We start from the raw sequence: 26,891 nt of genomic DNA, 5'->3' as shown, positions 1-26,891 counted from the left end.
AACAAGCAGGGTGAACTGGAGGTCCTAGTGATGTCAAGGAATTATGACGTGATTGGAATAACAGAGACTTGGTGGGATAACTCACATGACTGGAGTACTGTCATGGATGGTTATAAACTGTTCAGGAAGGACAGGCAGGGCAGAAAAGGTGAGGGAGTAGCACTGTATGTAAGGGAGCAGTATGACTGCTCAGAGCTCCGGTATGAAACTGCAGAAAAACCTGAGTATCTCTGGATTAAGTTTAGAAGTGTGAGCAACAAGAGTGATGTAGTGGTGGGAGTCTGCTATAGACCACCGGATCAGGGGGATGAGGTGGATGAGGCTTTCTTCCGGCAACTCGCAGAAGCTACTAGATTGCACGACCTGGTTCTCATGGGCGACTTTAATCATCCTGATATCTGCTGGGAGAGCACTACAGCGGTGCATAGACAATCCAGGAAGTTTTTGGAAAGCGTAGGGGACAATTTCCTGGTGCAAGTGCTGGAGGAGCCAACTAGGGGGGAGCTTTTCTTGACCTGCTGCTCACAAACTGGGAAGAATTAGTAGGGGAAGCAAAAGTGGATGGGAATCTGGGAGGCAGTGACCATGAGTTGGTTGAGTTCAGGATCCTGACACAGGGATGAAAGGTAAGTAGCAGAATATGGACCCTGGACTTCAGGAAAGCAGACTTCGACTCCCTCAGGGAACTGATGGGTAGGATCCCCTGGGGGAGTAACATGAGGGGGAAAGGAGTCCAGGAGAGCTGGCTGTATTTCAAGGAATCCCTATTGAGGTTACAGGGACAAACCATCCCGATGTGTCGAAAGAATAGTAAATATGGCAGGAGACCAGCTTGGCTTAACGGTGAAATCCTTGCGGATCTTAAACATAAAAAAGAAGCTTACAAGAAGAGGAAGATTGGACAGATGACCAGGGAAGAGTATATTACTCAGGCATGTAGGAATGAAATCAGGAGGGCCAAATCACACCTGGAGCTGCAGCTAGCAAGAGATGTTAAGAGTAACAAGAAGGGTTTCTTCAGCTATGTTGGCAACAAGAAGAAAGTCAAGGAAAGTGTGGGCCCCTTACTGAACGAGGGAGGCAACCTAGTGACAGAGGATGTGGAAAAAGCTAATGTACTCAATGCTTTCTTTGCCTCTGTCTTCACGAACAAGGTCAGCTCCCAGACTGCTGCGCTGGGCAACACAGCATGGGGAGTAGGTGGCCAGCCCTCTGTGGAGAAAGAGGTGGTTAGGGACTATTTAGAAAAGCTGGACGTGCACAAGTCCATGGGGCCGGATGCGTTGCATCCGAGAGTGCTAAAAGAATTGGCGGATGTGATTGCAGAGCCATTGGCCACTATCTTTGAAAACTCGTGGCGAACCGGGGAAGTCCCGGATGACTGGAAAAAGGCTAATGTAGTGCCAATCTTTAAAAAAGGGAAGAAGGAGGATGCTGGGAACTACAGGCCAGTCACCTCAGTCCCCGGAAAAATCATGGAGCAGGTCCTCAAGGAATCTATCCTGAAACACTTACACGAGAGGAAAGTGATTAGGAACAGTCAGTATGGATTCACTAAGGGAAGGTCATGCCTGACTAATCTAATCGCCTTCTATGATGAGATTACTGGTTCTGTGGATGAAGGGAAAGCAGTGGATGTATTGTGTCTTGACTTTAGCAAAGCTTTCGACACCGTCTCCCACAGTATTCTTGTCAGCAAGTTAAGGAAGTATGGGCTGGATGAATGCACTACAAGGTGGGTAGAAAGTTGGCTAGATTGTCGGACTCAACGGGTAGTGATCAATGGCTCTGTCATAAATATAAAGGGAAGGGTAAACCCCTTTAAAATCCCTCCTGGCCAGGGAAAAGCTCCTCTCACCTGTAAAGGGTTAAGAAGCTAAACGTAACCTCGCTGGCACCTGACCAAAATGACCAATGAGGAGACAAGATACTTTCAAAAGCTGGGAGGAGGGAGAGAAACAAAGGGTCTGTGTGTCTGTCTATATGTTGTTTCTGCCAGGGATAGACCAGGAATGGAGTCTTAGAACTTTTAGTAAGTCATCTAGCTAGGTATGTGTTAGATTATGATTTCTTTAAATGGCTGAGAAAAGAACTGTGCTGAATAGAATAACTATTTCTGTCTGTGTATCTTTTTTGTAACTTAAGGTTTTGCCTAGAGGGATTCTCTATGTTTTGAATCTAATTACCCTGTAAGGTATCTACCATCCTGATTTTACAGGGGGGATTTCTTTATTTCTATTTACTTCTACTTCTATTAAAAGTCTTCTTGTAAGAAAACTGAATGCTTTTTCATTGTTCTCAGATCCAAGAGTTTGGGTCTGCAAATTGGTGAGGCTTTTTATCCAACATTTCCCTGGAAAGGGGGGGTGCAAGTGTTGGGAGGATTGTTCATTGTTCTTAAGATCCAAGGCTCTGGGTCTGTAGTCACCCAGGCAAATTGGTGACGCTTTTTACCAAACCTTGTCCAGGAAGTGGGGTGCAAGGTTTTGGGAAGTATTTTGGGGGGAAAGACGTTTCCAAACAGCTCTTCCACAGTAACCAGTATTTGTTTGGTGGTGGTAGCAGCCAATCCAAGGACAAAGAGTGGAATATTTTGTACCTTGGGGAAGTTTTGACCTAAGCTGGTAAAGATAAGCTTAGGAGGTTTTTCATGCAGGTCCCCACATCTGCACCCTAGAGTTCAGAGTGGGGGAGGAACCTTGACAGGATCCATGTCTAGTTGGCAGGCGGTATCAAGCGGAGTGCCCCAAGGGTCGGTCCTGGGGCCGGTTTTGTTCAATATCTTCATAAATGATCTGGAGGATGGTGTGGATTGCACTCTCAAGAAATTTGCGGATGATACTAAACTAGGAGGAGTGGTAGATATGGTGGCAGGTAGGGACAGGATACAGAGGGACCTAGACAAATTGGAGGATTGGGCCAAAAGAAATCTGATGAGGTTCAACAAGGATAAGTGCAGAGTCCTGCACTTAGGACGGAAAAATCCAATGCACCGCTACAGACTAGGGACCGAATGGCTAGGCAGCAGTTCTGCGGAAAAGGACCTAAGGGTGACAGTGGATGAGAAGCTGGATATGAGTCAGCAGTGTGCCCTTGTTGTCAAGAAGGCCAATGGCATTTTGGGATGTATAAGTAGGGGCATAGCGAGCAGATCGAGGGACGTGATCGTTCCCCTCTATTCGACATTGGTGAGGCCTCATGTCAAGTTGCAGTGGGGGAGGTTTAGATTGGATATTAGGAAAAACTTTTTCACTAAGAGGGTGGTGAAACACTGGAATGCGTTACCTAGGGAGGTGGTAGAATCTCCTTCCTTAGAGGTTTTTAAGGTCAGGCTTGACAAAGCCCTGGCTGGGATGATTTAACTGGGAATTGGTCCTGCTTTGAGCAGGGGGTTGGACTAGATGACCTTCTGGGGTCCCTTCCAACCCTGATATTCTATGATTCTATGATTCATCTGGAGTACTGTGTCCAGTTTTGGGCCCCACACTACAAGAAGGATGTGGATAAACTGGAGAGAGTCCAGCGAAGGGCAACAAAAATGATTAGGGGTCTGGAACACATGAGTTATGAGGAGAGGCTGAGGGAACTGGGATTGTTTAGTCTGCAGAAGAGAAGAATGAGGGGGGATTTGATAGCTGCTTTCAACTACGTGAGGATGGTTCTAGACTATTCTCAGTGGTAGAAGAGGACAGGACAAGGAGTAATGGTCTCAAGTTGCAGTGGGGGAGGTTTAGGTTGGATATTAGGAAAAAAAAATTCACTAGGATGGTGGTGAAACACTGGAATGCGTTACCTAGGGAGGTGGTGGAATCTCCTTCCTTAGAAGTTTTTAAAGTCAGGCTTGACAAAGCTCTGGCTGGGATGATTTAATTGGGGATTGGTCCTGCTTTGAGCAGGGGTTTGAACTAGATGACCTCCTGAGGTCCCTTCCAACCCTGATATTCTATGATCACTTAAGATGAGCTATTACCAGCAGGAGAGTGGGTGGGGGGAGAGAAAACCTTTTGAAGTAATAATCAAGGTGGGCCATTTGCAGCATATTTCCAGGAGTTAACAAGAACATCTGAGGAACAGTGGGGGAGGGGGGGGGAATAAACAAGGGGAAATAGTTTCACTTAGTATAATGACTCAACCACTCCCAGTCTCTATTCAAGCCTAAGTTAATTGTATCCAATTTGCAAATTAATTCCAATTCAGCAGTCTCTCGTTGGAGTCTGTTTTCCAAGTTTTTTTGTTGAAGGATAGTCACTTTGAGATCAGAAATCTAGTGACTAGAGAGATTGAAGTGTTCTCCGACTGATTTATGAATGTTATAATTCTTGACATCTGATTTGTGTCCATTTATTCTTTTACGTAGAGACTGCCCAGTTTGCCCAATGTACATGGCAGAGGGGCACTGCTGGCACATGATGGCATATATCACATTGGTAGATGTGCAGGTGAACAGGACTCTGATAGTGTGGCTGATGTGATTAGGCCCTATGATGGTGTCCCCTGAATAGATATGTGGACACAGTTGGCAACGGGCTTTGTTGCAAGGATAAGTTCCTGGGTTAGTGGTTCTGTTCTGTGGTGTGTGGTTGCTGGTGAGTATTTGCTTCAGGTTGGGGGGCTGTCTGTAGGCAAGGACTGGCCTGTCTCCCAAGATTTGTGAGAGTGATGGGTCGTCCTTCACGATAGGTTGTAGATCCTTGATAATGCGTTGGAGAGGTTTTAGTTGGGAGCTGAAGGTGATGGCTAGTGGCGTTCTGTTATTTTCTTTGTTGGGCCTGTCCTGCAGTAGCTGACTTCTGGGTACTCTTCTGGCTCTGTCAATCTGTTGCTTCACTTCAGCAGGTGAGTATTGTAGTTGTAAGAAGGCTTGATAGAGATCTTGTAGGTGTTTGTCTCTGTCTGAGGGGTTGGAGCAAATGCGGTTGTATCGTAGAGCTTGGCTGTAGACAATGGATTGTGTGGTGTGGTCTGGGTGAAAGCTGGAGGCATGTAGGTAGGAATAGCGGTCAGTAGCTTTCCGGTATAGGGTGGTGTTTATGCGACCTTTGCTTATTAGCACTGTAGTGTCCAGGAAGTCCATCTCTTGTGTGGACTGGTCCAGGCTGAGGTTGATGGTGGGATGGAAATTGTTGAAATTATGGTGGAATTCCTCAAGGGCTTCTTTTCCATGGGTCCAGATGATGAAGATGTCATCAATATAACGCAAGTAGAGTAGGGGCATTAGGGGATGACAGCTGAGGAAGCGTTGTTCTAAGTCAGCCATAAAAATGTTGGCATACTGTGGGGCCATGCGGGTATAAAATCTCCTCACTGTACTTTCCACTTTATGCATCCGATGAAATGAGCTGTAGCTCACGAAAGCTTATGCTCAAATAAATTGGTTAGTCTCTAAGGTGCCACAAGTACTCCTTTCCTTTCCTTTTTGTAAGAGGATGGTAACTGAGCTACTGAAAGACAAGCACTTGGGGGTTTTTTTTAGCCTCTATGGGGTGAAAAGTAAGACCCATGCTCAGGACTAGATCCTAGCACATTTAATTGCTAATCTATTTTTAACTCTTATCTACAGCAACAACAGAAAAAAAAAATCGTCATACTTTATATTAAGGGTACATTTATAGTTTATAAAGGGTTAATAAATGATTAATATATGTTATAAGGATATTACATGAGTTGTGCGTGTTAGACGCTTATAGGCACAGCAGAAGAAGGCGTTACAGAAGGTTATAAGTAACTTATTGACTCCTAGACTCAATTTGATTAACCATTTAAGTGTCTATAATTTATTAACTTCTTATAATCCATAAGTGTATCCTTAAAATAAATTCTGACTAAAACCTCAAACATCCCAGCTGCCTCTCCACCTCTTTCGCTGACCTCCTTTCTGACAGTTTCCTTGCACTCTTAAGTGTCCTTAAAATTCTTATAACTAGTAAGTTTTCATTTTTACTTGACGCTGGAGAGGAAGACACTGTAAGAGGAATCCTGACAACGAGAGGAGAAAATCCAGCTGGCACATTAAGGCCCAAATGACTGAACCACCCTACGATATTTATCAACATTAGAATGGCTAGTAAAAATGACAGTTTTAAATCTCAAAATATACTGCAGCTTTGGCTCTAATATGCCTTAGTGTGTGAAAGTCAATTTGTAATTTCTGAAAGGAGCAAGATGATTACTAGAAAAACATTTCAAATTATTCTGATGAAGTGGAAACTATTTAAGTGCTATCTGAAAGTAACTTTTAATGTGTGGAGAGTTATAGGTCACATTTTAGCTGTTCCAGGCATTAAAATCCAATCAAGATAGAACCAATACATGAAGCCTGAGTGGTTGACTGTATAATGATACTAGGCTAAACAGACTGGTTAAACAGCTTCTTTAGTAATGTGTGCATTGACACTGCACAGCTGCTATTTGTTTAACTGCTACCTGATGCTAATAGCAAAGGAGGGAAGGACCTAATTTACAGATTAATGAACTTTCCTTATTGTGGAAGACACCATAAGGGTTTAACAAACCATCACCCACTTCATCTTGAACATTTACCATTATAACAGAGTTACAGTCTGGTACACTCTTGAATTTTATCATTCTCAGCAGGATGACCGAATCAAAAATACCTTTTGGGTAGGAAATTGTTTCATCTTCTTTGACCTCGCTCAGAAAACACACTGGCCATTTGAACTTTGAAAAGGGTAGTTAAACCTACTTGCAAAGTCCCCCTAGTAAAATGAGAACGATCCTGCAATATCTAGGAAAGGTACCAACCTTATTTATAGTTAATGACTGAAATAGATTTACATGAGTGGCAGCACACAGGAGAAGCAGCCACGAAAAGCCTGCCCCTTTATTCACAGCCTGAGCAGAATGTCCTATTTCCAGTGCTGCTGCTCTTCTGCCCATGATACCAGAGAGTAGACTGGTATCCTTCCCCACATACAAGGATTTTCCCCAGGAAAAATATCAGTCCTAGCTAAATATTTATAAAATATTACTATAAATTTATCCTTCTTTCATCTAGTGTCTTGTCTTTCCATCTCAAATTTCTCCCATTACATGCAAGATCAATACATGCTACATCCATCATTGGCAATTTTAAAATCAAGATTGGATGTTTGACTTGAAGATCTGCTCTCGGAATTTATTTTAGGGAATTTCTCTGGAGGTCAGACTAGAAAAATCACAATGGTTCTTTCTAGCCTTGGAATCTGTGAAAACCTGAAACGCTGCCACTTCCAGAATGGACACAGCATCTGTTAGTGCACAGCAGCTCTATCCAATTTAAAGAAGTGAAGATAATCAGTTGAATTCGGTGGGATTCTGGCATTTGTGAGGATTACTATGAAAGAGCACACTCTCAAATCAGAAGGAAAGAGAGCAGTGACTGTGGGAGAACAAGTCCATAACATGCTTACACTGAAAGCTGCCGAATGTGTGTCACCTGGGAGAACACCTCCTGCTTACGGGACAATTCCACTGTGATTAGTTTTCTTTTTAGATGAAGGATGCCCAAGTTGTGAATCTGTGTCACCTACAAAACAGAGCTTTGAACTTCTGCCTCCTCCCACCAGTTATGTAGTTATGAAACTGCACTGCTGTAGAATTAATGGACCAGGAGGTGGTTCTCTCTGGAGCTAGATAACAAACCTGAGGAATCCCAGCTTGCTGCCCTTAGGCCCAGTGTTTCCTCTTCTTCTAGGGAGGACCACATCCATTCTGTGATTATTGCTATTTGAAGTGCAGTAGTGCCTATGGCCTCATTCATAGGGGTGTGCCTCATTGTGCTAGGTACTGTACAAACAAAACTTCAAACTTTCAGCCATTGGATCATCTTATACTCTTCTCTACTAGATTGAAGAGCCCATTATTAAATATTTTGTTCCACATGTAGAAACTTCTAAACTGTAATCAAGTCACCCCTTAACCGTCTCTTTATTAAGTTAACTAGATCAAGCCTCTTGAGTCTATCACTATAAGGCGGGTTTTCTAATCCTCTACTAGTTTTCATGGATCTTCTCTGAACCCTCTCCAATTTATCAACATCCTTCTTGAATTGTGGACTCTAGAACTCGACACAGTGTTCCAGCAGTGGTCGCACTAGTGTCAAATAAAGTAACCTCTCTACTCCTACTCGAGATTCTTCTGTTTACATATTCCAGGAACGCATTAGCTCTTCTGGCCACAGCATTACACTGGGAGTTCGTGTTCAGCTGATTATCCACCATGACCCCCAAATCCTTATCAGTGTCACTGATTTCAGGTTAGAGTCCCTTATCCCGTAAATATGACCTGCATTCTTTGGTCCTAGGTGTATACATTTAGCCATATAAAATGCATATTGTTTGCCTGCACCCAATTTATCAAATGATCCAGATCACTCTGATTCAGTGACCTGTCCTCTTCATTGTTTATGGTCCCTCCCAAATCAATATTTGTCTCATCTACTAATTTTATCAGTGATGATTTTGTGTTGTGTTCCAGGTCATTGATAAAGACATTAAATAGTATAGGGTTAAGAACCAACCACCCACTAGAAACACACCCATTTGATGATTCCCCATTTACAATTACATTGAGACCTATCAGTTAGCCAGTCTTTAATTCATTTAAGTAGTGCCATATTAATTTTATATTTAGTTTTTTAATAAAAATGTCATGCCGGGCCAAGTCAAATGCCTTAGAGAAGTCTAAGCATATTACATCAGCACTATTATCTTTATCAGTCAAACTTGTAATCTCTTAAAAAAAGGTATCAAGTTAGACAGGAAAAAAGAAAAGGAGTACTTGTGGCACCTTAGAGACTAACCAAATTGGTTAGTCTCTAAGGTGCCACAAGTACTCCTTTTCTTTTTGCGAATACAGACTAACACGGCTGTTCCTCTGAAGTTAGACAGGATCTATTTTCTATAAACCCATGTTCATTTGCATAAATTACCCTCCTTTAGTTCTTTATTGAGACCCATATCAGCTGCTTCATTATCTCGCTTGGGATCAATGTCAGGCTGACAGGCCTATAATAATCTGGGTAATCCCATTTACCCTTTTTTAAAAATTGGCATAACATTAGCTTTCTTCCAGTCTTCTGGAACTTCCCCAGTGCTCCTACAGCTGCCTTCACTTCCCCTCTAAATCAGGTTGGTTTTTTTATCCAGCACACCCTTCTCTCTCAATTGTGGCTTCTAGGGCACCTCGTAAAGTGTTCTTAAATGATTCCCAATTATTAGTCACATTTTTCTGACTGAATTCTTCTTACTAGTTGATTTTGCTATAATTGGTTTCCAGTTTGGTGGAATTGGCCCTATTAAAGCCTTGAGTGTATATACATATATTACTCATCTGGACTTTATTCTGCTTACATACTATAAATGTGGTCAAGTCATGATCACTTGTACCTAAGCTACCATTGATTTTTAGTTCTGTGATCAGTTCCTCTTTATCTGTTAGGAGAAGTTCTAATATAGACAAAATTCCCCAGTGTTGGCTGTAACACTTTTTGAATTTGGAAACAGTCATCCATTATGTTTAAAAATTCCAAGGATGTTTTAGTACTGGCAGCATGAGACCTCCCGCTTATAGTACCCAAACTGAAGTCCCCCATGATAATGCAGCAATTTTCCCACACATTGTAGATAGGTGCTGGTCTCAGCTCACCCACTACGTATTTTTTCTTTATAGGCTTTGCTGCAGAGGAAGAGTTTTAAGAAGATATTTGAAGGAGGATAGTAAGGTAGTTTGCAGAACCTTACAAGGAATAATCCCCATGCATGAGGGACAACATAGGAGAAAGGATGAACACACTTGTTAAATTTTCAAACAAGTGGAAGGGGGTGATGGAGGCTTGCATTCTGGGCTGATCAGAGGTAGGAATTGACCTCTCAACAGCATATGAGAAATGATAGGTAGGGTAGAAATGCTGCGGTGGGCCTTGCATGGGAAGATAAACAGTTTGTGTTTGATGTAATGGAAGGATGTAAAGAGCGATGTGATGTGGTCAGCCATGAGCCAGGAAAGTTTAGTTTTGCAGCAGGATTCTGAATGAGTAGCTATGGGGTAAGACTGCATTTGTCAAACCAGAGAAGAAGATGTTACACAGTAGTTGAAACATGAGGTGAGCGGAGGTTGGAAAAGAGTTTCAGCTATGTGGATGGAGAGGAAAGGCTGTTTTCTTAGAAATATTGTGCAGCAAGAATAGAAAGATTTGGAGATAGACTGAATGTGAGGATCTAAAGTGGGGTCCATGTTGAAGATGATGCCAAGGTCATGAGACTCAATGACAAGGAGGAATATCACATTACCTACAGTGACTCAAAAAGGAAAGGGTGTATGTAGAGATTAAGAACTCTGTTTTGGCCAGCTGACCTGAAGCTGATAGCTGGGCATTCGGAAGGTGAGGAGCTGAAAGGCAGGCAGAGATTTTAGTTTGGACAGGAAATTGTTCTGGTGTGAAGAGGTAGATCTGAAAGTCATCAGCACCAGAGACTATTAGTTGTGGATGGATTGCCCAGAGACAATGTGTAGCGGGAGAAGAGGACCAAGAACGAATTGTGTGGGGAATTCCCACAAAAGGTTTGAGATAGATGAGGAGGATTGGCCAAATGACATACTGAAGGAACGATCAGAGAGGCAGGAGAATTTGAGGAGGACTGAATCTCAAAAAATGAGGTAGGACAAATTCCAAGAAAAAGAATGTGACTGACGTGTCAAAGGTGGCTAACAGAAAGATGTCAGACTAGTGAGAGCAGTTTCAGTGGAGTGCAAAGGGCAGAAGCTGGATGGGAATGAGTCTAAGATGGAACTGGAGGAGAGGAACACCAGACAATAATGTTGGTAGTGTGTGCAATGAATGCAGAGATGAAAGGGAGATGCTGCAGTAGATGGAGACAAGTGGGGTCAAGGATTTTTGTTGCTGTTACTATGTGAGAGATTAAAGCATGTTTGTATTAAAAGGGTAAAAATCAGAGGAAGAAGAGAGGGTAAGGAGGGGATGAAAGTGGGATGAGGGAGATGAGATGGCATAGGGTCATTAGAGCAAATGGAAGGGCTAGCAGGAGCCCAAAGGAGAAACTTCTGTGCCTATGACAGCAGGGGAGGAGAGAAAGTGTGAAAAAGATTTATGTGCATTTTCTTGCCTCAGGTTTCTCACCAGTCAAAGTTAACAATGCTCTTTTGTATTTGTTACAGGAGAGACGTGCTTACAACCTTGTCAGCAGAAAATGGATTCCACAGCCACAAAGAGGCATTCCATGATAAAACAAGTTTCATAACTTTATAACATCAGCCAGAATTCATAAGTTGTACGGACAGATTTCCCATATCTGGGAAGATCTTGTCATATTTCAATTTGAAGAGATCAGTAAGATCCTGTTGAGAGACAAAACTGGGGGTAGGGGAGTGGGTTTGAAGAAAGAGTCAAAGGTGGTAAAAACTGGTTGGGATTACAGGCACGGAATTCAAAGAGAGTGAGAAGCAGTGTGACTTGGCTCTGAAGATGGCAGAACCAAAAGGAAGAGAGAACAAATTTGTAGTGGAGGAAGTCAGCATGGTCATGAGATTTCTTCCAGACACATGACTGCGCAAGAGCAAGAGCGAAGGAAATGGATATTTGAGGTGAATCGGAGCTGGGAGTGGTAGCGTGGCCCTTACAATAGGAAAGAGGAGCCAAGGACTCAAGGGTGAAGGAGAAGTTAGAGTAATGGAGGTCAGCTCCTCAACTGCATAGGTTTGACTGCTTTGTCAGAACTTGTGGGGTTTGGAAACACACAGAGAAGCCTCACTGCTTTATCTCAAATGTTCTATGCTAATGACTGTCACTTGTCTCTATCATGTGTGGGGATTGTCTTCATACTGTTAGGAGAATCTGCTTCTCTCACCTGTGGGATTCAAGTCTGTGCAAGACACAAGGTGGTTAAGGTGCTGAGCATAGCGATGGACCGTGTCTGACAGTGACTAGAATCATACAATATCAGGGTTGGAAGGGACCTCAGGAGGTCATCTAGTCCAACCCCGCCCCAGCCAGGAGAGACTGCACTTTGGGAAGAAACAACATGTTTGGCTGCATATGCAGGCGAGAAGTCTTCTGAGATGATACTAGGGAGATCTGGCTTCAGATTGTTCATGAATCAGTGTACCTATATTATTTTTAGAGTCTCGTTGGTTGCTGTTTCTGATGTGTCTAGAAATAATGACCAGAGCGACATGAGCTCAGCTGTTTCTCAGAAAAATGGATTTGAGATTGGATTTTGTGTGATCTTTATAAATAGTAACATATAGTGACATATAGTGATAGGCACTATAAAATACGTCAATGGATAAGCAAAGAATATCAAAGAAAACATCTACTGCAGGACTCTAGGAGATCTGAATTATTGTAATGTGACATATCCCTGCTTTCCAAAACAACTGGAAAATGCTTACAATAAGCAGACCACTATATAGTACCTAAAAGTGTCTCCTCAGCTACTGTGCCACTATACACACTACTTCCCCAATGGTGATTCCCGAAATTAAAATCAAATTAGCCACTTCCTCAAAACAAAATAAGCAGAATTAATATGGATAATCACTTCCATAGCAACATAAATTTATATGGAGCTTTACAAACAAAAACACAATCCTTCCCCTAAAGATTTCAAATCCGTGAAAAGACACAGAATGCCAGCTCAAGAAAGAGAAGACTATGATGAAACTGGGGAGAAACGGTAGCAAATATCCCTGGAACCAGCAGGCTTTAAGGAGGGATCATAGGACTGGAAGGAACCTCGCGAGGTCATCTAGTCCAGTCCCCTGCACTCATGGCAGGACTAAGGATTATCTAGATCATCCCTGACAGGTGTTTGTCTAACCAGCTATTAAAAATCTCCAATGATGGAGATTCCACAACCTCCCTTGGAAATTTATTCCAGTGCTTAACCACCCTGACAGTTAGGAAATTTTTCCTAATGTCCAACCTAAACCTCCCTTGCTGCAATTTAAGCCCATTGTTTCTTGTCCTACCCTCAGAGGCTAAGAAGAACAATTCTTCTCCCTCCTCGTAACAACCTTTTATGTACTTGAAAACTGTGATCATGTCCCCTCTCAGTCTTCTCTTCTCCAAACTAAACACACAATTTTTCCAGGCTTCCCTCACAGGTCAGGTTTTCTAGACTTGAATCATTTTTGTTGCTCTTTTCTGGACTTTCTCCAATTTGTCCACATCTTTCCTGAAATGTGGCACTCAGAACTGGACACAATACTCCACTTCAGGCCTAATCAGCACAGAGTAGAGTGGAAGAATTATTTCTTGTGTCTTGCTTACAATACTTCTGCTAATATATCCCAGAATGATGCTTGCTTTTTTTGCAACAGTGTTACATTGTTGACACATATTTAGCTTGTGATCCACTATGACCCCGAGATCCCTTTCCGCTGTACTCTTTCCTAGGCAGTCATTTCCCATTTTGTATGTGTGCAACTGATTGTTCTTTCCTAAGTGGCGTACTTTGCATTTATCCTTATTGAATTTCATCATATTTACTTCAGACCATTTCTCCAGATCATTTTGAATTTTAATCCTTTCCTCCAAAGCACTTGCAACCCCTCCCAGCTTGATCTCATCTGCAAACTTTATAAGTGTATTCTCTATGCCATTATCTAAATCACTGATGAAGATATTGAACAGAACCAGAACCGATCCCTGCGGAGAAACACAGGATGCTAGTAAAAAGATAATAGGAAATTAGATCAAATGTAGGTGGCATGAGATTAGTAGGGACTGAAGGCTCCTTATAACACCTTTTGTACAAAACCATTTTGCATACTGTTACAAAAATTACTAGTGAAGTGGGAATGGGGAGGAATAGATTTTGAAGAAAAAAATTGACACTTTTTTAAGACCACAGTCTGTGCATACAAAAAAACCTTTCAATAGCTTAAACTTTGAGGGAAGAAAACAGCAGGATTTGTGCAAAGTAAAAATTAAAGAGCTTATGCAAAGGAAGGGAAGGAGAGGGGAAGAAAAAGTTTCCTTGCAATTCATTTGGTTTTACAAAAGGTTAACAGTGGTTAGAATATCATTTCTCTTACAGTTTCAATTATAATGAAATATTAATGAGCCAGTAAGAGCCATTTTTCTCAACCTTTATCTGCTGACATTTTTGGAGCTTAAAATAAAAAGCTATTGTATGGAATAATAACCGTAAAGTTAACTAGCAAACTTGGACCTGATTTTCAAAGGTGTTGAGGGCCCTAACTCCAACTGATAGCAAAGGAAGCTGCAGGCATTCAGAATCACTGAACTTCAAGCTCCAGATCTTTTGAAGGAGAGGAACTTGGTTGTTAAATAAAAAAGGAAATTAAGTACCGGCCCAGAGCAGAATTTAGTCCCAGCCAGCCCTAGGTAACACTAGTCTCTGGAGTATGGATGTTCTAGTGGATTACTGGCTTCCACCAACCTGTGACTTTGCTTGCCCTGTAGAGCTTTTGGGCTCTGCAGGTTTCCCTGTTGCTTCATAAGCTGAGTTGAGATTTGGAGTTGGGCAAAGTAATTGATTCCCCATCCTACTGGGATCTTTGAAATTACAGAGTTCTTGTCTCTTATTGCATCTCCTTGCCCTGCCTTGCACAGTTTAACACATGCATGGCGGTATGAGACTTGGAAACTTGATCAATGCAAAGTAATGTACACTGCATCCGATGAAGTGAGCTGTAGCTCACGAAAGCTCATGCTCAAATAAATTAGTTAGTCTCTAAGGTGCCACAAGTACTCCTTTTCTTTTTGCGAATACAGACTAACACAGCTGTTACTCTGAAACCTGTCATAATCCCAACTATACATATAAAATGATGGGATCTAAATTAGCTGTTACCACTGAAGACAGATCTTGGAGTCATTGTGGATAGTTCTCTGAAAATATCCACTTAATGTGCAGCAGCAATCAAAAATGCTAACATAATGTTGGGAATCACTAGGAAAGTGATCGATAATAAGACAAAAAATATCATACTGCCTCTATATAAATCCATGGTATGTCCACATCTTGAATATTGTGTGTAGATGTGGTCGCCCCATCTCAAAAAAGATACACTCTTCTGTACCTTTTCCAATTCCAATGTGACAAAACTGATTAGGAGTATGGAAGAGCTTCCAGATGAGAAGAGATTAATAAGACTGGGACTTTTCAGCTTGGAAAAAGAAATGACTAAAGGGGGTGAGATATGATAGTGGTCTAGAAAATCATGTCTGGTGTGGAGAAAGTAAATAAGGAAATGTTATTTACTCCTTCTCATAACTCAAGAACTAGGGGTCACCAAATGAAATTAATAGGCAGCAGTTTAAAACTAACAAAAGGAACCATTTCTTCACACAACACACAGTCAACCTGTGGAACTCTTTGCCAGAGGATGTTGTGAAGGCCAAGACTATAACAAGTATCAGAGGGGTAGCCATGTTAGTCTGTATCCACAAAAGACTATAACAGGATTAAAAAAAAGAACTGGATAAGTTCATGGAGGATAAGTCCGTCAATGGCTATCAGCCAGGATGGGCAGGGATGCAAAACCATGCTCTGAAGTGTCCCTAACCTCTGTTTTCAAGAAGCTGGGAATGGGCGACGGGATGGATCACTTGATGATTACTTGTTCAGTTCATTCCCTCTGAAGCACCTGGTATTGGCCACTGTCGGAAGAAAGAATATTGGGCTAGATGGACCACCAGTCTGACCCAGTATGGACATTCTTATGTAAAGAATGCACTGATGTACCACACAGTATGGCTAATTTTTAAAAATTAGTTACATACATTAAAATCTATGCATAGGCTAAGCAAAGTATGAAACATTCGAACCAAGCCATTTTTAGCTGGACAGACCCTGAAAGAAGTTAGGCAATCAGTAAAATAGCGCTGTACTTCCGTATATAGAGTTCTAAAACCTAATATCCTAACACACGTGTGCATAAAATTAGATACAAAAATTGTTCATAACTTTGTTTAGGTACTGCTTAATTTCTGCAAATAATACCTAAGGTCTGCCAATGTGCTTGGCAATATACAACTCAGAAAGCCTGTGTCACTTAAAACCTAACAAGATAAATACAGGATGTGCTGTAAAGCTCAAAGGAATATTCAACATTGATAACTTTTATAATCTGTGCTACAGTAGTGCCTAGAGGCCCCAGTCCAGCTGTTGTGCCACTGTACATGGCAGTGTACATACTCATAAAAGAGAATCCATGCCCTGAAGAGCTTATAGTCGAAATAGACAAGACAGGACAGGATGATAAACCGAAGCACAGAGCAGGGGAAACAGAGGAGAAATTATCTGACCAAGGTCACACAACAGGTCAGTGGCAGAGCTGGGAATAGACCCCAGTGTGGTCGATATGGCAATTTCCTGGATATCCTTGGGAGTCCATATTGAATTCAGTGTAAGTATCTTTTGGGTCCATTGTAAATGCAAAGTTTCAGAGTGGTAGCTGTGTTAGTATGCATCAGCAAAAAGAACGAGGAGTACTTGTGGCACCTTAGAGACTAACAAATTTATTTGGGCATAAGCTTTTGTGGGCTAAAACCCACTTCATCAGATGCATGTAGTGGAAAATACAGTAGGAAGACAAATATATACATACACACACATACATACACACACAGAATATGAAAAAAATGGGGGTTGCCCTACCAACTCTAACAAGATTAATCAATTAAGGTGGGCTATTATCAGCAGGAGAAAAAAAACTTTTGTAGTGATAATCAGGATCGCCTATTTCAAACAGTTGACAAGAAGGTGTGAGTAACAGTAGGGGGAAAATTAGCATAGGGAAATAGTTTTTAGTTTGTGTAATGACTCATCCACTCCCAGTCTTTATTCAAGCCTAATTTAATGGTGTCCAGTTTGCAAATTAATTCCAGTTCTGCGGTTTCTCGTTGGAGTCTGTTTTTGAAGTTATTTTGTTGAAGAAAGACCACTTTTAGGTCTGAAATTGAGCGACCAGGGAGGTTGAAGTGTTCTCCGACTGGTTTTTGAATGTTATAATTCTTGACGTCTGATTTGTGTCCATTTATTCTTTTGCGTAGAGACTGTCCGGTTTGGCCAATGTACATGGCAGAGGGGCATTGCTGGCACATGATGGCATATATCACAATGGTAGATGTGCAGGTGAACGAGCCTGTGATGGTGTGGCTGATGTGATTAGGTCCTATGATGGTGTCCCTTGAATAAATATGTGGACAGAGCTGGCAACGGGCTTTGTTGCAAGGATAGGTTCCTGGGTTAGTGTTTTTGTTGTGTGGTTGCTGGTGAGTATTTGCTTCAGGTTGGGGAGCTGTCTGTAAGTGAGGACTGGCCTGTCTCCCAAGATCTGTGAGAGTGAGGAATCGTCCTTCATGCCCCTCCACCCCCATGAACATGATACAGTTCTGTGGCGACCTAGAATCCTACTTTCAATGTCTCCGACTCAAGGAATATTTCCAACACCTCTGAACAGAATACTAACCCACAGAAACCTTCCTAACAACAATAGAAAAAGAAGGATTCTGCGTGGACTCCTCCTGAAGGTCGAAATAACAGATGGGATTTCTACATAGAGTGCTTCCACCAATGTGCACGGGAAACAGGCCAGTCCTTGCTTATAGACAGCCCCCCAACCTGAAGCACTTCAACCTCCCTGGACAGTACTGAGAGAGCCATGTGGGAAGGCACCATTGGTAAGTCTGAAATAGATGGTGCTGATCTGGAGGCGGATGGTACTGGGGATCTGACAGCGTTATGTTTCTCTGACGTGCTCTGCGGTCTCCCTGCTCCACTGGTACTGGAGGAAGAGAGTCTTCCGCCATGAAAGTACTGAGTTGAGAGACTGAGGCCTCCAACACCATAAACCTAGAAGGAGATCAGAACTTCTTGGGAGCTGGCTCCTTCCCCTGCTTTGGAACCTTCCCTAAGTCCTCAGAGATCTTCCCCCTTCTAGGCAAGACCTTAGCCAAAGGGACACAGTCTGAAGACAGATGAATGGCAGGGGGAGGGAAGGTGGAAAATGTGTGGTCTGCTGACCTGACTCGGAAGGAGGTCGAAGGGAGTGCTCCATCAGCAGCAGCTTCAGTTTGGTCTTCCAGTTCATCTGAGCTCTAGATTTTAGAGCCAGACAAAAGTTACAATTTTGGGAGATATGGGACTCTCCCAACACAATGGATACATTTAGAGTGTCTGTTGCTGATTGGGACAGCCGCCCAACAAGAGAAGCAGCTTTTGACACCTGGTGAGCCGGGCATACCTAGCCAGACCAAATGAGTTCACCAGAAAAAAGTGGGGGAGGGGGTAAAAAAGGAGGGGCAGGGGAAAAAAAAATGAAACCTCTCACATCTAACTGATTTTATTCTAACAACTAACACTAACTAGAAACATTGAACTAAACTGCAGAACACACTGAGGCACACACAAGGCAGGCACGCTAGAGCTCCATCTCAGGCAGAGGTTGGAGAGAAGAAACTGAGGGCGATTTGCCCGTGCAGCCCTATATGCCCTGGGAGCGCGGCGCAAGTTGTATAGTGTGCATGCACAGGTCGAACAGACACTACTAATAGAAAATCTCCAATCAAGGCACATGAGAGGCACATGAAGTGAAGCACCCTCAAGGACACTACTTGAAGAAGAACCCTCACTTACTTCAATGGGAACAAGATTTTACCCCATATCAACATGAATCAGACAGGAAGTAAACCATATACAGTAGATGCTTACTAGCAGGAAAATATCGGTGCCCTTTTTCTACGTTGCGCCTAAGCGACCGTTGCTGTTATGGGGAGTGTCAACAATTCACAGTAGGGAAAGTGTTCCCAGGGGAAATGTTGCTCACAAGCAGCCGTCACTCTTACAAGGTGTTGCTGTAAACAAGCATCCACTGTAAAGTGTCCTCACAGCACTATTTTAAGATGTAGTGCTACGAAAAAAGTTTGATAGAGGAGCTGTGATAAGTGATCTTCATGAAATGCCAACTCAGTGCTCTTAGGTTTTATGACCTCTTCTGACACTGAATGTGTGTAAAAGCTCAGGCAAGATACCATTTCTTTATCTGTTTACTCATGAGTAAAACGTGTATAATCCTTATCTACTTCACAAAGGATTGTGAGGCTTTAATGTTCATAAGGCACTTTGAAATGTTTACTTGAAAGTAGTATATATATTATTGTCATGTTATGAAATATTAACAGTCCCTACAATTAGAAAGTCCAGCACATCAGTTTATGAAATCCTAAGGACCCAATTTTCATCACTTCTGGAGTCTTCCCATGTTCTTGTAAAGAACACCCTTTTGAAGAATGGAAGAAGAAACAGAATATTATTTTACTTCTGTTGTTTCCATTCTTATGGCATCATGAACCTGTTTCACACTTACGATAAGGGCTCACTTTATTCAGAGGATGGTGAGCACTTGCACTGACGTGATCGAACTAAATTTCTCTAATTTAACCTTACCAAGAAAAAATATTTTAAATGTTAATAGTACTACTTTCAATTCACTAGACTTAAATGTTAGATAAAGATGATGGTTTAACTTTAATAAACTATAAATCAGTGTATTGATAAAAGGAGCTTTCTTAAAACAGTTGAAACATTTATCTGCCTAAAATGAAAAGTACCTGAAAAATGTCACAAAGAACTGTACCAGGTCCATAAAGTTGCTGTGCTGTGAGAAAGCAATCTGAAAAAGAAAAGCAAATGTTTTCCTGTTACTTCACTGGCAGGTAATTTATACCCAAAATTCATCATTACACTGCTGCTGGGATCAACAATTACTATGAAATACTGCTTCATTTTCTTCAAATGTACACCATGTTGATTTTTTAAAAACAACTATTAAGTAGTATTCTGACAAAGAAGAAACAGACCTCAGATTAAGGTTTGAGATGCTTCATCCAAATTTCTTTTTAAAAACAAAACAAATTCTTCAGCTCTTCCAGTTACAATCCAGGAATATATCACTTTGGTAAATGAGGCAAAAGAACATGGTAATCATCTTTGAAAAGCTCCAAATCCAAAATGATTACAATACTCACAAATAAGAAGCAGCATACAAGCTAAAGTAGAATATTTTGAATTACTGCAGACATATTAACCAATGAAGTACAATAAATACTAAAAAGTTCAAAAGCAAGCAGAATTGCTTGCCCTCATTGAAATAATACTCTTAAAGTAAGATCTTCTTGAATAAGTAACTTACACCAAGAGCAGCAAAAAGGCATGAAACACAGAAGATAATAGATACTGTAAAAACAACTATGGCATTCATTTTAACCCACTTTCCTGCAAGCCACTCAAACTGAAAAGAAAAGTGAAAAACAACCCAATTTTTTGGACAAAACACAGAAGGAAGAAAGGAACAGGAAATTGGGAGGTGGTTAGAGGCAAAAGGAGAGATTAGAGAGTCTGGTTAAAAACAACAAAGCAAAGGGAAGGCAAGCCAACAGAAAGGCAACTTGTGATTGCTAATATTGCACAAATTCTTTCCAGGTACCTCCTATTTCCTCTGACTATCAATCCCAGCACCACAACAGGAAATTAACTCTTTCATGAACAATTGGAACTTTTTCCAACACTAAACGGAAACTGGCAGTTTATCCAGCAAAGCTTTTCATTTTTATAGAGTCTGTCTCAAAGCATCGTTTCTATTTTCCCATTAAATTATACATCATAACAATACTGGTATCAATTTTAACTTATTCCTACTGTTAGCTACAGGTTGAATACTATGAATACCAGACAAATAACCAGTTGTTTATTATTTTTTCCAGAAACATAGTCTGTTGCCATATTTGCTTTAAATAACTGTATTATATTGCAACTGGTATAGTAGAAGGCCAGAACCATTTGTTTACAAATACACTGTAATCTCCTTTGGAGTGCATAATGGTATACTTTCTATTTTGCTGGAAAGCTTGTACCCAACAGCACTGAAAGCTGCAGACTATATGATCCCATTCTTTCAATCCTACTGCCTATGTATGACGGGAAGATTCGGCAAGCTGTATTTTTAATTTAATTTTAATGCAGTGCCCAACAGTCTACTTGAGTTTTCCAGTTAAAAAGGATAGCAAACATATTGTGGGCTGCACTTTACATTTTAAGCTCAGAGGGCTAAATCTATGTTTTCTTTAAAACAGATACCAAGATAGGAATAGTAATAATTTCAAACAAATCAAATAATTTCAAGCTCCTGATATATTATAGAAACAGGAATTGACAGTAACTAAGTAACATACTTGTTATGTAGTGTTATGTTATGTAATATCTAAGATACTAATATGCAGTAGTCATATTGGTCCACGATATTGGCGAAACAAGGTGGGTGAGGTCATATCTTTATTGGACCAACTTCTGTTGGTGAGATAGATAAACTTTCGAGTTTACACACAACTCTTCTTCTTCTTCTTCGTAAGCTCAAATGCTGGTCTCTCTCACCAACAGAAGTTAGTCCAATAAAGATGTTACCTCAGTTACCTTGTCTGTCTAAGATACTGAAACATTAGCGGTAACGTCATACATTCACAATACAAACTATATTAATGAGATAATAGGACAAAACAGTAAATTTTTAAACTAAAAGCTTTTATAGAACAAGGAATCTAGAAGCAGAAAGAGAAACTGGACATGCAAACAATCCTCCTGAAAGAATCACTGTCAGGCTACTGCATGCTGGAAGTCAAAGACTATTGCAACTGAAATACAAGTAAACAAAATTAAACAAGTGGTAGGAACCTCTTTTAAATACAATGGAGGACAAATGACTGGGCCTAGACCTTCCTTTAAAACAGACCGAAGTGGTATTTATAGATTAAAAACAAGCTTCTGCCATTTCAGTGCAGGATGGATCCAAGAAAAAAACTGAGATGCTTATGTGCATTCCAGAGCTGTAAACCAGCTGTGATAACAGAACTGAGGTACTTCTCTCTAGGCCATGACTAGAAAAGGATGGCCAGAGACAGGAGTCTGAATAAGGGATTCAAGTGAAAATCAAAAAGATGGATAAGTTCTAGGTAACAGAGAAAAGTCAGCTTCCTCTGGTGCAATCAAAGTGACCTAGTACGTGTGGTTTCTTCATTGACTTGGCAGAGTTTATATTTTGGAAGGACGCAACAGGGGAGTTTGCACCTTGTAAAAAGGGTAAAAAGTCTCAGGTGACTTCCATAATTTACTTCTCACACGTTGAAAACACCCTGTCCGGTTCACATTACCCCATCTGTAGCCTATCATCATCATAATTAGATACAACAACAATTAATAACTTTGCTCAAGTGCAGCCTAATTTCTTTGAATACAGACTGTACTCAAGATTTAATTAATTTTAACTATATGGAAAGTTTGAAGTGTGTGTGTGTTATACTTTAATTAAACTCATTCAGGACAAACAAAAGTGATATGTTAAATTTTTTAATGGATTCAGTTTTTTATTAATGTTAATTCAAACTAATTAAAGGATCTACGTATAAATTGTTAGAAAATTCATTCTGTACTTTAAAAAAGTAAGTGCTGTACCTCTGGGGAGGATTCACTGTCTTTTCCCATGTGAAACAAAGAGGTTATATGTGCAAAATGGAACTCAGTCTTAACTATGGAGTCCTGACCATGGAGTCCTTCACAAACTAGTGTCCCTGTAGATGCCTAAAAATAATTTTGTATTAATAAATGGTTAAGAGCAATGGGACCAGACCGTTCAACATAGCACTACTAGTAGAATCTGTTTACATTTAGTGAGAAGATAGCTGAAAGAAAGAATACAAACTATCGCAATTTTTTGAAAACCCAGTTACTTGCAGTATCCCATCAAACTGCTTTTCAGATACATGAAAACTGGATTTTAATGAGATATAAGCTAAAAATTAAAGAGTATACCTTTCATTTGATTACAGTAGGATCTTACAGTAAAATAAGATTAAAAGTGACATGTGGTTACCCCTACTGGTGAATTTCAGAAGACATTTGAAATAGCTTTGAATCATTAAGTGTACTTTGTGAGTGCACATAAGGAAAGGGCTTGGCTATGAAATACTTTCTAGGAAGGCAATTTTGAACTGAAATTTCAGTATTTAAGTAATAGCTGGAATTTCTAATCACTTTTAGAATCACTTTTAGTTTAACTGTCGTGGATCATTTTATAGATTTAGATTGATGCAATGTTTGACTGACAAATCAGCATTGCACGAGGATAAGGATCTTTAGTTGTGGGCTGGTATCACAATCAGCACCTCAGTACTGGAGAGAATTAAAATAAGTTTAAAAAGAATAGAATAACTATGTCCAAACACTGATTTACTGAGATTGTTTTTCACTCCATCAGTTAAAATCTCTAAATTGAAATCCGTTCATTTAAACTTTGTAAACAGTATTATAAACATATTTGTTTAGCTTATGTTTACATTCTTATTTAATTTTGAGTAATAAAAGCCATAAATAAAGCTCTTCTTCACGTGCTTGCTCATGACCATTCCAATCTTGCTGTGTGCACGCCCACGTGCACGGACGTTGGATGTTTTTTGACTTTGTGGTATCTGTAGGGATGGCAGTGGCGCCCCTTGAGTGTTGTGCTCATGGGTCGGCGCCATGACCCTATGGATCAGGCGCCAGCGACCCTACGCCCTCTCAGTTCCTTCTTACCACCCATGGTTAGTCGGAGCACCTTTCCTTGCATTGCACGGGCTAGCCGTTTTCATCTTACTGACTTCGAGCCTTAGGGCCTTGTAAATAGTTTGTTTATAGTAGTTAGTGTTAAGTAGTTGTTAAGTGCAGTTAGCAGTTAAGGTCCCAGTGGGGACTTTGCCCCAGGCCGGGCATGCCCCGGTCTCCTGGGTTTAAGCCCTGCTGGACTGTAACAGGCCTATGCCTGTAAGTGACCCCCATAGCAGCTGCCTCAAGTGCTTAGGGGAATCACATGTTGGAGATAAGAGCCAAATTTGTAAAACCTTTCAGCCCTGCATGCAGAAGGAGCAGGATATTCGATTACGGGCTTGTCTCATGGAGTCCACCCTTTGGCCGGCTTCTGTGCCATCCCGCCAGGACTCGCCGAGTACTTCGGCGCGCTGTGCACGCCTAGCACCGTTCCCTGTCGGTGGTGTGCAAAAAAAAGGTCAGGAAGCATGGTTCCCTTGCACCAGGCAAGAAGGGCCCTGGGTCATCAGGCAAGGGACCTACTTCAGGCTGCCCGGCCACTCCGGAGCCATATGTCCATGCCTCCCTAGTCGGGGCCCTTCCAAGACCTGGGAGCAGCCTGGGACCTGAACCCCTGACGGCACCGATGCCTTCAAAAGCTCCCCCGGCGCTGAGAGAGCAAAGGCCTCCACCCACACCACCGATGCAGCACGTGCCTCAGAAACCAGCAAAGGCTCCCCAAGAGAGCAAGCCAGCCACTAAGAAGAGCTCTCAGAGGGTAGTGGAGTGCCGCTGATCTCTCGAGAGGAAGGAGCGCTCTCCACCTCCGCACCAAAGGTCGCCAGAGTTGCAGTCCAGACCCTCTGGGGCGCGCCCTTGGTCATCAGCACCGCGATCGCAGTCCCGCCATCTCGATGCAGATCGCCTAGATCGCCGTAATACCAACACCGTTCACCCTCCCACAGGTCCCGGTCACCTGCCTCGTGGGAGTGCTCCCCATCGTGTCACCAGTCCCCTCGATACCAGCAACAATCCCCTCTCTGAGCACCGTTCTCCGACGGTGTCAGTCAGCAAACAAAGTCAGGTGTCGATGGCCCCACCATGGTCACTGGAAGGAGATTCCTCCGGCACGGAAGCTCTGTTCAGCCCCTCACCTAGCTGCACCAGCGCGAATGGGTACCCAAGGCCACGTGGACGTCCACAGTGCCGACTTGGCAGCATGGCCAGTGGCCAGCACAGTGGCCTTATTGGAGTGCGTGGAGAGTGTCGGTTATAGCGAATCCCCCTCCATGCCGCTCATTGGCTGCCGCCTTGGAGCAACAGCTGTAGGCACCAATGGCACCGGACTTGGTGCATGAGGCATGCTCGGAGGTCGAGACAGAGGAAACTGTGCCCACCCTTAAGCCTCCCCTGTGGCGGAAGATGCCCTGGGGCCTCCCCTGGCAGTGCAATCATCATCCCCGGATGAGGCGGTTGCGGGACCCTCAAAAGCAAGCTCACTGGACAATTTTAAAGAACATCAGGCCCTGCTTTGTCGGGCAGCCAAGAACTTGGGCCTGGAAGAGGAGGACATGGTTGAGCAGGCAAACCCCTTGTTTAAATGTCCTGTCAGCCTCTACCCCGGCCCATGTTGCAGTACTAGTGCATGACCGTGTCCTCAAGATTGCCAAGACCATCTGGCAAACCCCCTCATCTCTCCCTCCCACCTCAAAAAGGGACGAAAAGAAATACTTTGTCCTGCCAAAGGGTTTGAATACCTTACACCCACCCTCCCCCAGGCTCGCTGATGGTCTCTGGGGCCAATGAAAAAGAAACAAGGCCGTACCAGCTCGACCCCAAAAATAAAGAGGTCGAAAGATTGGACCTGTTTGGAAGAAAAATTTATTCAACTGCCAGCCTGCACTAGTGGCAAACCATCAGGCCCTCCTAGGGAGATACAACTGTAAGTTATGGGTCTCCCTCCGTAAATTCAAGGAGTCCCTCCCTCAGGGCTTGGCCCAGGAATTTGGCACCCTCATAGAGGAGGGCACCATGGCAGCTCGGTGCTCCCTCCAGATAGTGTGGGACATGGCTGACTCCGTGGCTAGGGTGATAGCGTCAGCAGTGGTTATGAAGAGCAGCTTCTGGCTTCAGACCACAGGCCTCTTCCCTTGCTCATTGGGCATGCGTTCACCGCAGCCTGCAAGAAAACAGTTCCAGCCACCCTCACCGCCTAGGCCTTGGCGGTCTCGCCCAAGGTCTGCAAGGAGAAGGGACAGAGAGGTTAGTTTCAGCCGCCGTCGTCCTTCCTCCTCCCACTCACCTGTGCAGCCTGCACCGGCAAATCACCTCAGGGGCCACAAGCACTCATTTTGAGGGTGCGGTCAAGAGTGACATCCCAGTCACCTTCCAGGATCCACCCCACTCTTTCCTCAACCGTCTTTTTTTCGGCCTGGTTCCGAGTCACCTTGGACTGTTGGGTGCTGGACATAGTGTCTCAAGGTTGCACCTTGCACTTTTTGGGCACCCCTTCCTTCCGTCCCTCTTCAGGGTCCCTTCTCACGAGCAACACCTTGTTCAAGAGGTCGAGATCCACCTGCGCATGGGGGCAGTGGAGGAGGTCCCTTGGGACATGATGGGGAAAGGAATGTACTCCCATTATTTCCTAATCCCGAAAGCAAAAGAGGGCCTCAGACCCATTTTGGACCTGCGATGCCTCAACTAGTCTCTCAAGAAGTTGAAGTTTCACATGGTCTCCCTGGCCTCCATCATCCTCTCCCTGGATCAGCGAGACTGGTATGCTGCCCTCCATTTGTAGGATGCCTATTTCCATATTCCAAGGCCACAGATGTTTCCTCCGTTTCATAGTGGGTGAACGCCATTTCCAATTTACTGCACTCCCCCCTTTGGCCTCTTATCGGTTCCAAGTGTCTTCACAAAATGTATGGCACCAGTGGCCACTTACCTACGACATCGAGGGGTCCAGATCTTCCCATATCTCGATGACTGGGACTCATCACCCCCTGCCATGTAGACTGTGTAGTCAGGGTGCCAGATCACATTCTGTCATCCCTCAAATGGTGGTTAAACCCTGGGTCGGTGTTGGAGGATGTTCCCTTTGCGGTCCTGTCTCTGTTGCTGACCCTGGTCTCAGATGCTTCGGACCTGGGCTGGGGAGCACCTGGGCGAGCTCAGCACTCAGGGCCACAGACTGCGGGATGATCTGGCCCTTCACATCAATGTTAGGGAGCTAAGGACGGTTCGCCTGGCCTGCCAGGCTTTCTTGTCTCACCCGAGGGGCAAGGTGGT

The 26,891-nt window shown here is 42.8% G+C and overlaps 1 protein-coding gene across 1 annotated transcript in view; it reads right to left on the bottom strand.

The window, feature by feature from the left end:
- ATRN (attractin) overlaps nucleotides 1–26,891 on the bottom strand; it is a 270,477-nt gene that overhangs the window by 57,702 nt on the left and 185,884 nt on the right. The window contains exon 25 of the mRNA XM_073342975.1: nucleotides 19,601–19,662. Within this exon, the coding sequence (XP_073199076.1) occupies nucleotides 19,601–19,662 (62 nt within the window). The remainder of the gene's footprint in view (nucleotides 1–19,600; nucleotides 19,663–26,891) is intronic.

Source organism: Lepidochelys kempii, chromosome 4 (assembly GCF_965140265.1).
Source record: "Lepidochelys kempii isolate rLepKem1 chromosome 4, rLepKem1.hap2, whole genome shotgun sequence".
Lineage (NCBI taxonomy): Eukaryota > Metazoa > Chordata > Testudines > Cheloniidae > Lepidochelys > Lepidochelys kempii.
This window is presented reverse-complemented; position numbering and strand designations above follow the sequence as displayed.